Source organism: Podarcis erhardii (assembly GCF_964252035.2).
Source record: "Podarcis erhardii genome assembly, chromosome: 2".
Classification (NCBI taxonomy): domain Eukaryota; kingdom Metazoa; phylum Chordata; class Lepidosauria; order Squamata; family Lacertidae; genus Podarcis; species Podarcis erhardii.
Window position 1 is genome coordinate 51,386,955 of NC_138498.1, and position 12,148 is coordinate 51,399,102.

Sequence of the window (12,148 nt, forward strand, 5' to 3'; positions counted from 1 at the left end):
CAGTGGTATCTTTTCTAGAGCACAGTCAAACATGTTGGTGAACTCTTTTCCAACCATTCTTTGGGTTGGGGACAAAAGGAAATCCTGCAGGCCCCACCCCCAAAAGGGCTCGCTCATATTGTCATTTAATGTGGCTAGTAACCATCCTGTACCTTCATGAGTTCTCTGTTGTTCACCTGACGTTCTCCTCCATTCACTGCCTCCCACACCTTCCCTTCCCTCAACCTGGATTTTTTCCTGCCAACTGAGCAGCTCAGAGTGTCCAGGTAGAGATCAGGGGTGAGAAATAATTGAAAGGAAGGGGCGTCAGAAGAGGTAAGTTCTCAAAAAGTGAATGACCCCGACTCAAACAAAAGTGAAAGGTTTCTAGAACTTTTAAATGCATGCTGTCAATCTGCCCTTATGGTTTGAGCCTCCAGCCCCAAGTACTTAAGGATATCCCCCAGAAGTTCGGACAGGCAGCCAGAGGGGAGTGGAATGGGACTCCTCTCTTGTCTCTCACCTCCTGCCCCCCCCCCTTCAATCCTTGGCAATGTGTTTGATGGCCAGCTCTGTGGTGGGAGGGGAGGAAGGAGGGATGCTTGCAGACAAACGAAACACGCATGCAGGTTCATTCATGCGTACTTATGATCAAGGAAAAAGGGGTGGTGGGTGCAGAGGTGGGCTAGAGGCAGGCAAATAGGAAAAGCATGAAATAAACACACCTACAAGTATGGACATTGAGGATAGTATTAAGAAGGATAGTATTAAGGGATCCAAGTATTAAGAAAGTACAAAGCGATCAGGACCAATTCAGATAAGAAAAATGTGGATTTTTAGACATTTTATGTGATGGTGTGGATGAGTCCTAAACTGGAGGAAAGACATTTCCCCAAAATTTCTAAGGCATTGTGACTTACCTTAGTTAACCTTACAAGGTGGCTAAGAGTTTTCCATTATTTTCCTTGGGGTTTTTTTTTTTTAAAAAAAAAAACTTTAAAAAAGGCCTGCCCAGCTCACAGCAGTGCACACTGCAGTTTCCTGTTGCCGCACTAACTGAAATGCCATGGGAATGACACCACATTGCATCGCTGCCAAGCCATTCTGGAAAGTGAGGCCAGTGGGAAGTGGCAGTAGGCATTCAGCAGCCTCCACCCAGCTGTACTTCCTGGAATGCCAAGGGAGTAATGCAATTTGAACACAAGAAAGTGTTGGCTGAATCAGGCCAAATACCCATCTAGTCCAGCATCCTGTTCTTACAGTAGCCAACCAGATGTTCACAAGCAGGACCTGAGTGGAATTCATCTTTTTCACAGCTGCTACATACTGGATCAACATCTTTGTGCTCTCCACTATACCCCCAAGTTCTTGTTCTTGGTGAATCACCATCAGTTCAGGCCTCATTAGTTTACATGTGAAATCAGGAAGATGAGAGATGAGAGATAGATGAGAGATAGATAGATAGATAGATAGATGATAGATATTTGTGCCAATCTGCATCACTTTGCACCTGCTTATGCTGAATTGCATTCACCATTGTACTGCCCATTCACCTAATTTGGTAAGATCCTCTTGATCCCTTTTTGCTTAACCACCCTAAACAATTTGGTATCATTGACCTCACTGCTCACAACTAACTCTAGATCATTTATGAACAAGTTAAAAAGCACATGTCTCAACACATCTCCTTTGGGGACTCTACTTTCTATACCCCTCCACTGTGAGAACTGTCCATTTAGGGGACCTCTCCTCTTATTCTGCGACAGCTAAACATACTCAGGAGTTTTTGGTAAGGGACTCTTATCAAAAGCTTTTTGAACAAGTATGCAATGTCAGCTGGGTCACCTTTATCTATATACTTGTTGACACTCTCAAAGAACTGTACAAAGTTAGAGAGATAGTGAGAGACTCTTGCAAAAGTCATACTGGTTCTGCTTCAGAAAGACATATTATTCTATGTGCTTGGTATTTTTATCTTTAATAGCAGTTTTACCAGAACAGATGTTTAGTGAAATGGCATGTAATATTTAAGATTCCCCCAGGATTCCTTTTTTAAAATTGGTGTTACCTTGGCCATTTTTCAGTCCTCGGGTATGGAGCCTGCTCTTAAGTTACATATTTTTGTTAGACTATCAGCAATTTCACATTTGAGTTATTTTAGAGCTCTCAGGTGGATGCCATCTGGTGATTTGTCAGCTTTTAATTTGTCAATAAGACCTAGAAATGTGTCTCTTGTCACTGCAACTTGCCTCAGTTCCAAGGACTCCATTCTCTGTAACATTTGTTCGGGAACAGATATTTGCCATACATCTTCGGTCGCAAAGACAGATGCAAATGTACTAGAAAGTGATGGATATCAACAATTGCTTGATATGATGTTGTACAGTCTCCACACAAACAAGTCAGAATGAATGCTTAATAAGCAGCTGATATCATATAACCTTCACACAAACGCTGTGTAAACAAATCGGGATGAATACGCAATAAACAGGCGTTTGGAAGCAACATGTGTTAGGACTTCCTTTGCAGCTGTCCATTTAGATAGATACTTGCTAACACTATGGTCACTGTTTCCAATTAGTTCAACAACCGGATAGGTCAGTTGGTAGAACATGAGAGTCTTAATCTCAGGGTTGTGGGTTTGAGCCCCATGTTGGGCAAAAAGATTCCTGCATTGCAGGGGGTTGGACTAGATGACCCTCATGATCCCTTCCAGCTCTACAATTATATTATTCTAGTTACATCTTCCACAAGGTCCTGGGCATTACTTAATACTAAGTCTATGGCTGCCAACCCTCTAGTGAGTTCCATGACCAACTGTACTACGGCATTTTCACACTGCATCACTCCAAAGGCATTGCATAAAGTGCTGAAAGCCCTGTGACACTATTAAAAAGCAAGCAACGTGGACTTCCGGGTCAGCGCGAACGGCTAATGGCGGATTCCCTCCGAGCTCCGGAGGGAATCGGCTCCGCTGAAGACGGGTCTTGCCGTGCCGGCGACACGGGGACCCTCAGAAACGGCAGGCGCAGAAGCCTGCGGACTTGGTGACTCGGTGGGCACCTTAAGCGCCCTCCCCGACCCACGAAGAGCCTTTTTAAAGGCTACGGAGAGGGTACGGAGAGTGGCGTGGTGCTGAGAGTAGACCGCTACTTCAGTGGAGCGAAGCCGCGAGCCATGGCCGGAGAGCGCTGACTTTCTTCCCAAAATTCGGACTGGATAAAAAATAACCCGTGAGTAGTGGAATCTGGACTTTAAAAAATTTTACCTTTTGAATTCGGCACGAGCGGGGGATGTGCTAAAGGGAAGTCCGCACCCCCTCTACTTACAGACGATTTAAAGCAAGGAACGGAGAATTAAGGCGGAAAGATTACTATTTTTATGACTTAAAAGTTTTCATAAATTTGATAGAAGAAGTTTTTGTGCTGGAGAGAAAGGGAGGAACTTTGGAACTTTGTGTGTAATCCCCCCCCCAAAAAAACCCGGGAGTGTCCTGTTTGTGTGCCGGAGGAAAAAGTGAAAGGAGTTTGACAGCTGTCAAAGGAGCTGTCAAACGGGTGGACAAAGTTAAGAATCTTGTTATTTAATAACTCTCTGAATTAAAGGTGATACATTTGAACTGAGGTGGTTGGAAACAAAGTAGTGATAACAACAAAGTAACAGATTGTTGGAAAAAGACTACCAAGTAACTGAAAGCCCCCTAGGGGGAATTAGTGACATTACAATGGCTGTAGAGGGAAAATTACTGGCGGAGATAGAAAAAATGTTCTTTCTCGTGGGAATCCTGCAAGAGCAAAGTATGGTTATGAACAAAGCACTTACGACCTTGAATTCTAAAACAAACAACTCTGCTGAATGTATAAAGGATATGACTGACAAAAAACCTGCAGCTGAGCAGGAAGAGATGCTCTTGGAATTGACAGAGAGGAAAGAAGGAGTGCAGACACTACAAGTGGAAAACACCAATCAGGAGTCCACACTGTTAGAGTATGAGCAAGAAGACCTTTGGATTACAAATCTGTGAAAGATGAGAAAGAAGAAGAGGGAAGTCCCTGGAGTACTTGGAACATTAAAACCAAAAAGAATAAAGCAACACGATTGGGACCTCCCTCTTGAGTATGGAAAAGTAGCCGACCTTTCGCAGCAACCACTTTCAAACATTCTGGATGGAAGATTTTTTGATGTGACTCTGACTGAACTCCTTCGGGGTCCCAGGATCAGCAAAAAGGACTACCAATATAATTGGCAGAGAGGGACTAACAGAGAATTAAAGGCCTCGGAAGTGAGGAATCCGGGCTAAGAACTATTTTTTGTTTGTTTTTTGGACATTTGTTTGGGAAGGGACAGAAACCGGGGCAGGGAGGGGGGAGAGAATAGAATTCTAAAATGTTACGATTTGCTTATTTGGTTAATGTGACCTATAATCAATATAATAAAGGGAAAAATTTGTGGAAGGGAAGTTAGATCGACCTTAAAAAAAAAAAAACGAAATTAATGATTATAAGAGAATTGGATAAGTTGAATACAGACAAACAAAAAGAATTAAGTTTTAAAAGTAATATTAATATGTTTAAGAGGTTAGGTAAGAACTTGCTGAATTAATTATTGGAATTGGGATGTAAGAAGAGGGGGTGGGGGGAAGTCAATGAAAGAGGGTAAAGAAAATTAGGGTATGAAATTGTACTTGTTTGTTTTTGTCTTTTTGTGTGTGTTTGTTGTTATAAAATGTAAAAACCTAATAAAAATTATTAAAAAAAAAAAAAAAAAGCAAGCAACGTGGAAAACATTTGGACTCCTCATGAGGTTAACAAAGATAAGAACAGCTCCTCCCTCAAAAACAAAATGGCGGAAACTACTTCTGTCCCAAGAAATTAGTAGGAAGCTGGTCCATATTTTGGCCTAGACTTAATCCTTTCACCAACAGATGGGAAAGCAATCCAACAGGAAAAAGGTTACATAGACTCTTCTCTTTATCCCTCTTCTGATTATATTTGCATCCCACTGCAGCTTTTTCAAAAAGAAAAAAACCTAACTCCAGAAACTTGCTAAATACAGCTTATGTGTTATACATATCTCTTAAGATCAAATTAAGACATTTAGTTTGGCTTCAAGTACTAGGCCTACCATTCGTTTCAAGATTTTGCTTGTTAGCATATTCATGCAAAATACCGTATGCACTTATGATTTACTGTGCATTGTACCAGTCATCTATTGCTTGATTAGGCAGATGTTTCCTGTGTTCTCACGCTTATGAGAGAGAAAAAGCGGAAGTGCAAGCAGACTGAACTTTGAAAGCCAGGTGTTTTTGCTTACTCAAGAGCCACATTAAATGAGAGAAAACGAGATGTTAGTTGCTTAGGGTAAGAAGGAAGCTATGTGATTATGCTCAGAGACGGTTCAGTTTCACTGAGATAACTATTAGGACAAATGCCAACATATATTGAAAAATACACGCACCAATATTTGTACAGTAATACCATGAGTATTGTGCTTAAGACAGCCATGCACAAGAGAAAAGCACTGGCCGACTTGAGGTAAACCTGAGGGACGCACAACAATTCTGAAATATGGAAATATTTCTATATATCTCCAAGCCAGCCCATAATAACTCAATGGTATGGAATGCTGAGAAGTGGAGAGCTGAAATACCTGGCAGAGGCAGCAGGAGGCCCCATTAGCTAAAGTGGTGCTTCAGGTTAAGAACAGTTTCAGGTTAAGAAGAGACCTCCATATTGAATTAAGTTCTTAACCCGAGATACCACTGTACATAATTTGTGCCACACTTTTCTTCCCCGGAACTCAGATAGGTGTAGATGCCCTCCACCTGCATTTTAACCTTGCAATTTGGGCATTTTCCTCCTGCTTCTTCTAAAGGTTTTCTGGATTGTATTCCTGTATGCCCAACATGAGTTTGTTCAAACTGCGGGAGGCATGGAAGACAGGAGTGCCTGGCATGCTCTGGTCCATGGGGTCATGAAGAGTCGGACACGACTAAACAACAACGCCCATTCACTTGGGCATCTAACATAATTAGATGTGTGGACCCTGTGGAAAGTGTGGTGTAGTGGTTAAGAGGGTAGGACCAAGACCTGGGAGACCAGGGTTTAAATCCCAACCCAGCCATGAAGCTCAGACTAACCTACCCCGCAGGGTTGTTGTGGGGATTACATGAGGCGGCGGAATGCATGAACGCGATAAAAAGCAAACGATCAAGCCCCGCACACCTGGCACATTCCAGTTACAGTATAAGGGCTTGAACCGGTTGCTTCAGTCACTTCGAGAAGCCTCTCTTGGACTATACGCTATATTAAACTTTTCTTTCTTTCTTGTCTCCTCCTGCCCCTCCCAACCGCGTGTGTGGCGCGATGAAAACTGCGTAATTCAAAGAGTTGCCTACGGTACTTAACGGGCGGGTCTACTTTTAAGGGGGGGGCAAACACAACCCGCGCCTTTCTGCGCATGCGCCAAACCAGCCGATCCCTTCCAAGCCGTTAAGATCACGCACACTTCCTGCTTGTCCTCCCTCCGGGAAACGCATGCGCAGAGAGACGCTTCTCCTCCCCTGTTTCCCAGAGTGCTCTGCGCGGTGAAGAAGCGTCGGTCGCGGGCTGGAGGCATTTTGTGTCCTGGATATCAGCAGCGAAAGAGAGAGAGAAAGAGAGCGAGAGCAAGAGAGAGACAGACAAGATGGCGGCGGCGGCCGAATGAAGCGCCAGGCGGCGGCGGCGGCAGCAGCCGGATCCGCTCGAGCTTCTCCCTCCCTTCCCAGCCCTCAGGGCTGCCTTTCCTGAGAGGGCAGAGAGAGCGCTGACAGCCGCGGAAGCGTGTGGAGGGGGACGTCCGCTTCCTACAAAGGGGCCTGGTTGCGAACGGAGCCTCGGGGACTGGAGTCCTCCCTCCCTCCCCCCATCCTCCATACACTTCCCCCCTCCTCTTCTTCTTCCTCCCACCGACAGACCCCTCGAAATCCTGGCTTTTTCGTAGCGGGGGCTCCTTGAGGAGAAACTCGGCAGTCGGGCGCTCGACGTGTGAACAAGCTCCCCCCCTCCCCGCTCGCGCTCTCCCTCGGTCGCCATGGCGAGCAGCAGCGGCTCCAAGGCCGAGTTCATCGTCGGGGGCAAATACAAGCTGGTGCGGAAGATCGGCTCGGGCTCCTTCGGGGACATATACTTGGCCATCAATATCACCAACGGGGAGGTAAGGGCCGGCGGGCGCCCGGGCCTCTTCTCTCCCCCCCCCGCTCCCCCCGTCGCGTCAGAGAAGAGGGGTCGCTTCTCGCTCCTCCCCCCTCCCCGCCTGGCAGAGCATCAACTCGGGGGGAAAGCGCCAGGAAAAGCTCCCCGGACTCTCTTGCCACAAAGTCTGCCCGCCCCCACTTCGCCCTATGTCGAGGGCCGTTTCTGACTTCTCCTTCGCCTTCTCTCCGCTTTAGTGGTTTATAGATAGTAGCGTCGGACTTTTCCCTCCTCATTTTTATTTTGGAACTTATTTCTTAGGTTCTTTTTTTGGGGGGGGGGAAAGGACACGATCGTGACAAATCATAATGAGCACCTTCACGGTGTAGGGTTTTGATTTGTATTTTTGTAATAGGGTTTCTATCCTGTCTTGGCAGTGATGAGTCTGCAATGCTTGGTTCAGTTTTGAAAATGTTATCTCCCCCCCCCCCCGACTCTCTTAATCGTTAGCTTAGTAGTGTTTGTAGTACATAAAACGCCAGGCTGCCTGGTAATAGATGGATAAAGAGGCCATTTGTATTGTTTGGGGGGGATCCTTATGTGATCTGTAGAGAAACTGCACCTAAGCTCATTTCTGGCATTCACAATTACCTTGTTCAAGAGGCAATGAAGGCACCTTCATCTAAGTGTTTAAACACTTTCTGGGAATAATGGATTAGTGTTAGTATCCCTAGGATGGATATTTACAGAAGTCGGCACTGTGTGGAATATGTTTGCGGAGCTTCTCACTTACCAGGATATTCCTGTGGAAGGCTTTCCCATGCCCTCAAATATGCTGTAATGGAGAAATGCAGTCCTCTTGCTCCAATAGGATCTCTGACCCATATTCCCTCTTCACTGCAGGAAGTAGCTGTGAAGTTGGAGTCTCAGAAGGCCAGACATCCCCAGCTGCTATATGAAAGCAAACTATACAAGATTCTGCAAGGGGGAGTTGGCATCCCTCACATACGGTAAGAATTATAGCTCTTGGGAGATAAAGTAGTCATTATCTCTTTTCCCCAAAGGATGAGTGTATTTTGTTTTTCACTGCTGGAGGAAGTGATACATATATGTTGCCTGAAATAAGCCTTATTATGAGTGGTAGCAAGTTGCATCTAGAAAAAGATCTTGAAGGATCCTTCCCTACCAGCTGCTTGTTTCCCTTCCCCATCTCTGCACCAACAAAATTATCTAGTACTTGAGAATATGGCAGTAGTTGAAACAGGAGTACTGGTTACTCTGAGGATTGGAATAGAACAGTGGAAATGGCTGCTCCCTTTTGTGTTTTTGTTCCAACATGTCTTCCTCCTCTGCTCAGAAAATGGCGGATGTCAGTACTTAAACATTCCCAAGAAGTGGAATATATTTCTTTAATTTCCCACCTCGCTCCCATTCCCTTCTACCATCAGTATTGTATCTTGAAAGATTGGGGCTTCTGAGGACTGGGGAGGAAAGGAAGAGTGCAGAAAGTGGAAGCCCCTTACAGTTGCTGACGACATATGCATCACTGAGCTCTTAATTACGCACTGCTGCTTAAATCACCTTCCTTCCTTTTATTCTCTTCTGAAAATGGAATTTCATTGTGAGATCTACTCGAGAGGTTCCCAGTCTTGTAATGGATGGAACTAGTAGCTAGTGGGAGAGTAAATAAAGTAGCGGCTCAGTCTGCTTTTCTATTGTGAAGCTCATAAAAAGCACTTAAAAAAAACTTTATACAAAGGAAAAGATTCTGAGTCAAGACTCTTAGCAGCTCTTTGCTAGTGCTCTAAAACATCAGGCAGTACTGTTAAATACCTTGTATATCTGAAAAAAATAATCTGATTGGGTTTTGCTTATGAATAGTGTTAGTAATAAGTTTGGCAAGTGGAGAGACTACAGTAAATGGTTTCAATTTAGGATGGTTATTCTACTTACCTTTTTTGAAATGGTTGGACATTCTGAACTCTTACATTTCACTTCTGTGACTTCTGGCATTTGTACCTCATAATCAAAGTGAACCATGTGTAAGCAGAAAATAAACTTAGTAAAGGCACTTCTTGTAGATATTCCAATTCGATTCTCTAAGTAGTTAAAAACTGGGTTGTAAACCAGTAAGAAATGTTGGTGTCTTAGTCATAAGAGGCTTCTGCTGCTGGAAGTTTGTGAACTACATAAACTACAATGCCATGTTGTAACCTACATAAGTCCTTTACTGAATGGATACAGAATTATTCAATGACATACTTGTATGAAGCAACTGCCCCCCCGGATTTAATTACATTGTGCAACTGTAGGAATAAAGCTGCATTTATTACGTAGTAGATTTGGCTGTTCTGCATTCTGTTGATGGAGTTTTCACTTTTGATAAGATTCTATTCAGGCCTGTGCTTAGATGCAGAGCATAATATTATTTAAATTTTTGCTGCTAAGGTTGAAAATTGGATGATCTTGCTTTGAAAGCCAGTATTTTGTTATGAAGAACTGTAGATGTCATTTAAAAACCACTGGATTGTATGAAGTTACATGTTGTTTAGTGAAGCTATTTTTTAGTTTAAATTGTTTAAATTTTACTTTTTGCTTTATTAAACCTGGCAGTTGTTTTTAAATAATAAAACATTAATGGAAGTATATTTTTAGGAAATGCAGAATATACTTTAGCCACCCAATTCCGTAAATGTATATAATGAAGTAATTGGTGACTTCTTTCAGTAAAGGAAATTGATTTGGTTGAATGATGATAAATTATTATGAGGATATGGAATGTTTGCCGAGGCAACTGTTCTTTCATCTCAGAAGTAATCATTGAAGTTTTTGTTGTCTTCTTTGTTTGCATGTTGCTAACTACACATGCTGGTTGTGTTTTCACATTGTAAGCTATAAACTATGGCTACCTGTGCAGAAGCCAATTGTGCCTAATTTTCTCCATTGTGCTTGTGTTGGGTGGAAGCAAACTATGATCCCCTGCTTAGTGTTACATCTGAATCACGGATTGTGATTCATTGGCACCAAGCAAACTGCAATGATAGGTCAAGGAATGTTCTTTGTTTACTGTGATTTGTTGGATTACCATCAGTGTTAAAAACTCAGATATGGCTAGGCACCAAATGGCTCCTTAAACCAGGGTAACAGTTTCCAAAACAGAATGCCTAGTTGCAGTTTTGGGGCTAGATGCCTCAAAAGTCATATTTTTCAATATAGCTATTTGGTTCCTGAAATTCATTATGATTGTGCAGATAAAATACAATGTAATTCTGCTGGATGTGTTGCTAGTGTATGAAAATAGTCAAGATCCAAGGATCCCCAGGCTTGCACCCCCAGTTGGTCAGGTGTCATCCTGGTGCCCGGGCATCTTCATTTGGCTGCAAATGGCCGATAACCAGGTGCAAAGTGCTCCTGGCAAATTTCAAACATTGATTACCATGGCATGCACTTGTGATCATTGCATAATTCAGGGCTTAATAATCTGTGACTCTCCAGATGTTGCTGGACATCATCCCTGACCATTGGCTATGGTGGGTAATGGAAGTTGGAGCCTGGCAACAAATGAAAGGGAACAGGTTATCCACCCCATGTGTAGCTAATGGCTGAAGATGGTTCAAACTATGGTTAAAGGAAGACTGTAATTTTGCATATTGTCTGAATTGACAAAAGCATGATTTCAGTCAGTTGGCAGGCCAAATGGCCAGTGCTAATGGATGTGATGTGATGTCTAAATTGACAGTTACTGTTGCTCTGCCTCCAGAGGCTGCTGCACTGTGAATATGAAGTTAAAACTATAGCTGCATGATTCTGAGAGATTAGAAAATGAAATCAAACTGGATGGTGAAGGTTAATGGAGTTGGGTATGTTTAGTCTGGAAAAGAGACAATTAAGAGGCAATATGGTATCTCTTCAAATACTTCCAAGGGCTGTCACATGATTGGATTGAGCCTGTTTCCTGTTGCTTCAGATAGTAGGACCCGAACCAAAGGGTTTGAATTACATGAAAGGTGATTTCAGCTAAACATTAGGAATACAGTGGTGCCCCGCAAGACGAACGCCTCGCAAGACGGAAAACCCACTAGACGAAAGGGTTTTCCGTTTTGGAGGCGCTTCGCAAAACGAATTTCCCTATGGGCTTGCTTCGCAAGACGAAAATGTCTTGCGAGTTCCTGCAGGGTTTTTTTTCCCTCCCCCCCCTTTTCCTAAGCCCTAAGCCGCTTATCAGCTAATCTGCTGATAAGCCGCTTATCAGCTGATCCGCTAAAAGCCGCTAAACCGCTAATAGCGCTAATCTGCTAAGCTGTCAATGGGCTTGCTTCGCAAGACGAAAAAACCGCTATACGAAGAGCCTCACGGAACGGATTAATTTCGTCTTGCGAGGCACCACTGTAACTGCATGTGCAACTAGATGTTCAGATCATGGTTTGAGTTCTGCACCTGTGGTTAGCACAGTTTGACAGTGGAACAGGCTGCTCTGGAAAGTGGTGGGCTCCTTCCACAGGCTGTACTACATGGAATGCTATAGTGTTCATCAGCTAGGGTTGAACCAGATGGCCTTTAAAAACATTGAAGTACATCACCTGGATGAATGAATTTGTGATTTATTTATTTATTTATTTATTCCTCCATTGATTTGGTTGGCATTATGGCTCTGCTTTGTAATTTCTGATTTATTTTATTGATTATCTATCCAAAACACTTTTACTCCGTTCTTTAGCCAAAAGTTCCCAGAGTAACTTAGAAGATCAGTAATAAGACAGCTCCGTTCCTCACATGTAAAATACATGAAGCACAAGAAAGCATATGCACTCTTAGTTTATTCTTGCAGCAAATAGTTTGTGTTGGAGAAACTGAACAGGTTTTCCAGTATGTTTTTTGTTATATTATTTTTGCAAATGATTATTTGGTTTGACGAATGATAGCTTGGATTAAAATTTAGTTGCACTTTGTTTCCAGTGAAATAACTGTGACTTAAGTCTTAACTAACATTTCAT

At 43.2% G+C, this 12,148-nt stretch overlaps 1 protein-coding gene across 10 annotated transcripts in view; it reads left to right on the forward strand.

The window, feature by feature from the left end:
• Positions 1-6,602: 6,602 nt before the first annotated feature.
• Positions 6,603-12,148, forward strand: part of CSNK1A1 (casein kinase 1 alpha 1) — a gene marked incomplete at its 3' end in the record, with an annotated part of 41,870 nt that continues 36,324 nt past the window's right edge. For 5 of the 10 annotated variants that reach the window (XR_014153991.1, XR_014153992.1, XM_081852142.1 and 2 more), the window contains exons 1-2: positions 6,605-7,176; positions 8,058-8,164. Coding sequence is in view for 8 of the 10 variants with exons in the window: in XM_081852142.1 (XP_081708268.1) it covers positions 7,054-7,176; positions 8,058-8,164 (230 nt within the window). Of the gene's footprint in view, positions 7,177-8,057; positions 8,165-12,148 lie in introns of all 10 variants that reach the window. The other 5 variants (XM_081852138.1, XM_081852143.1, XM_081852141.1 and 2 more) reach the window with 5 other exon arrangements.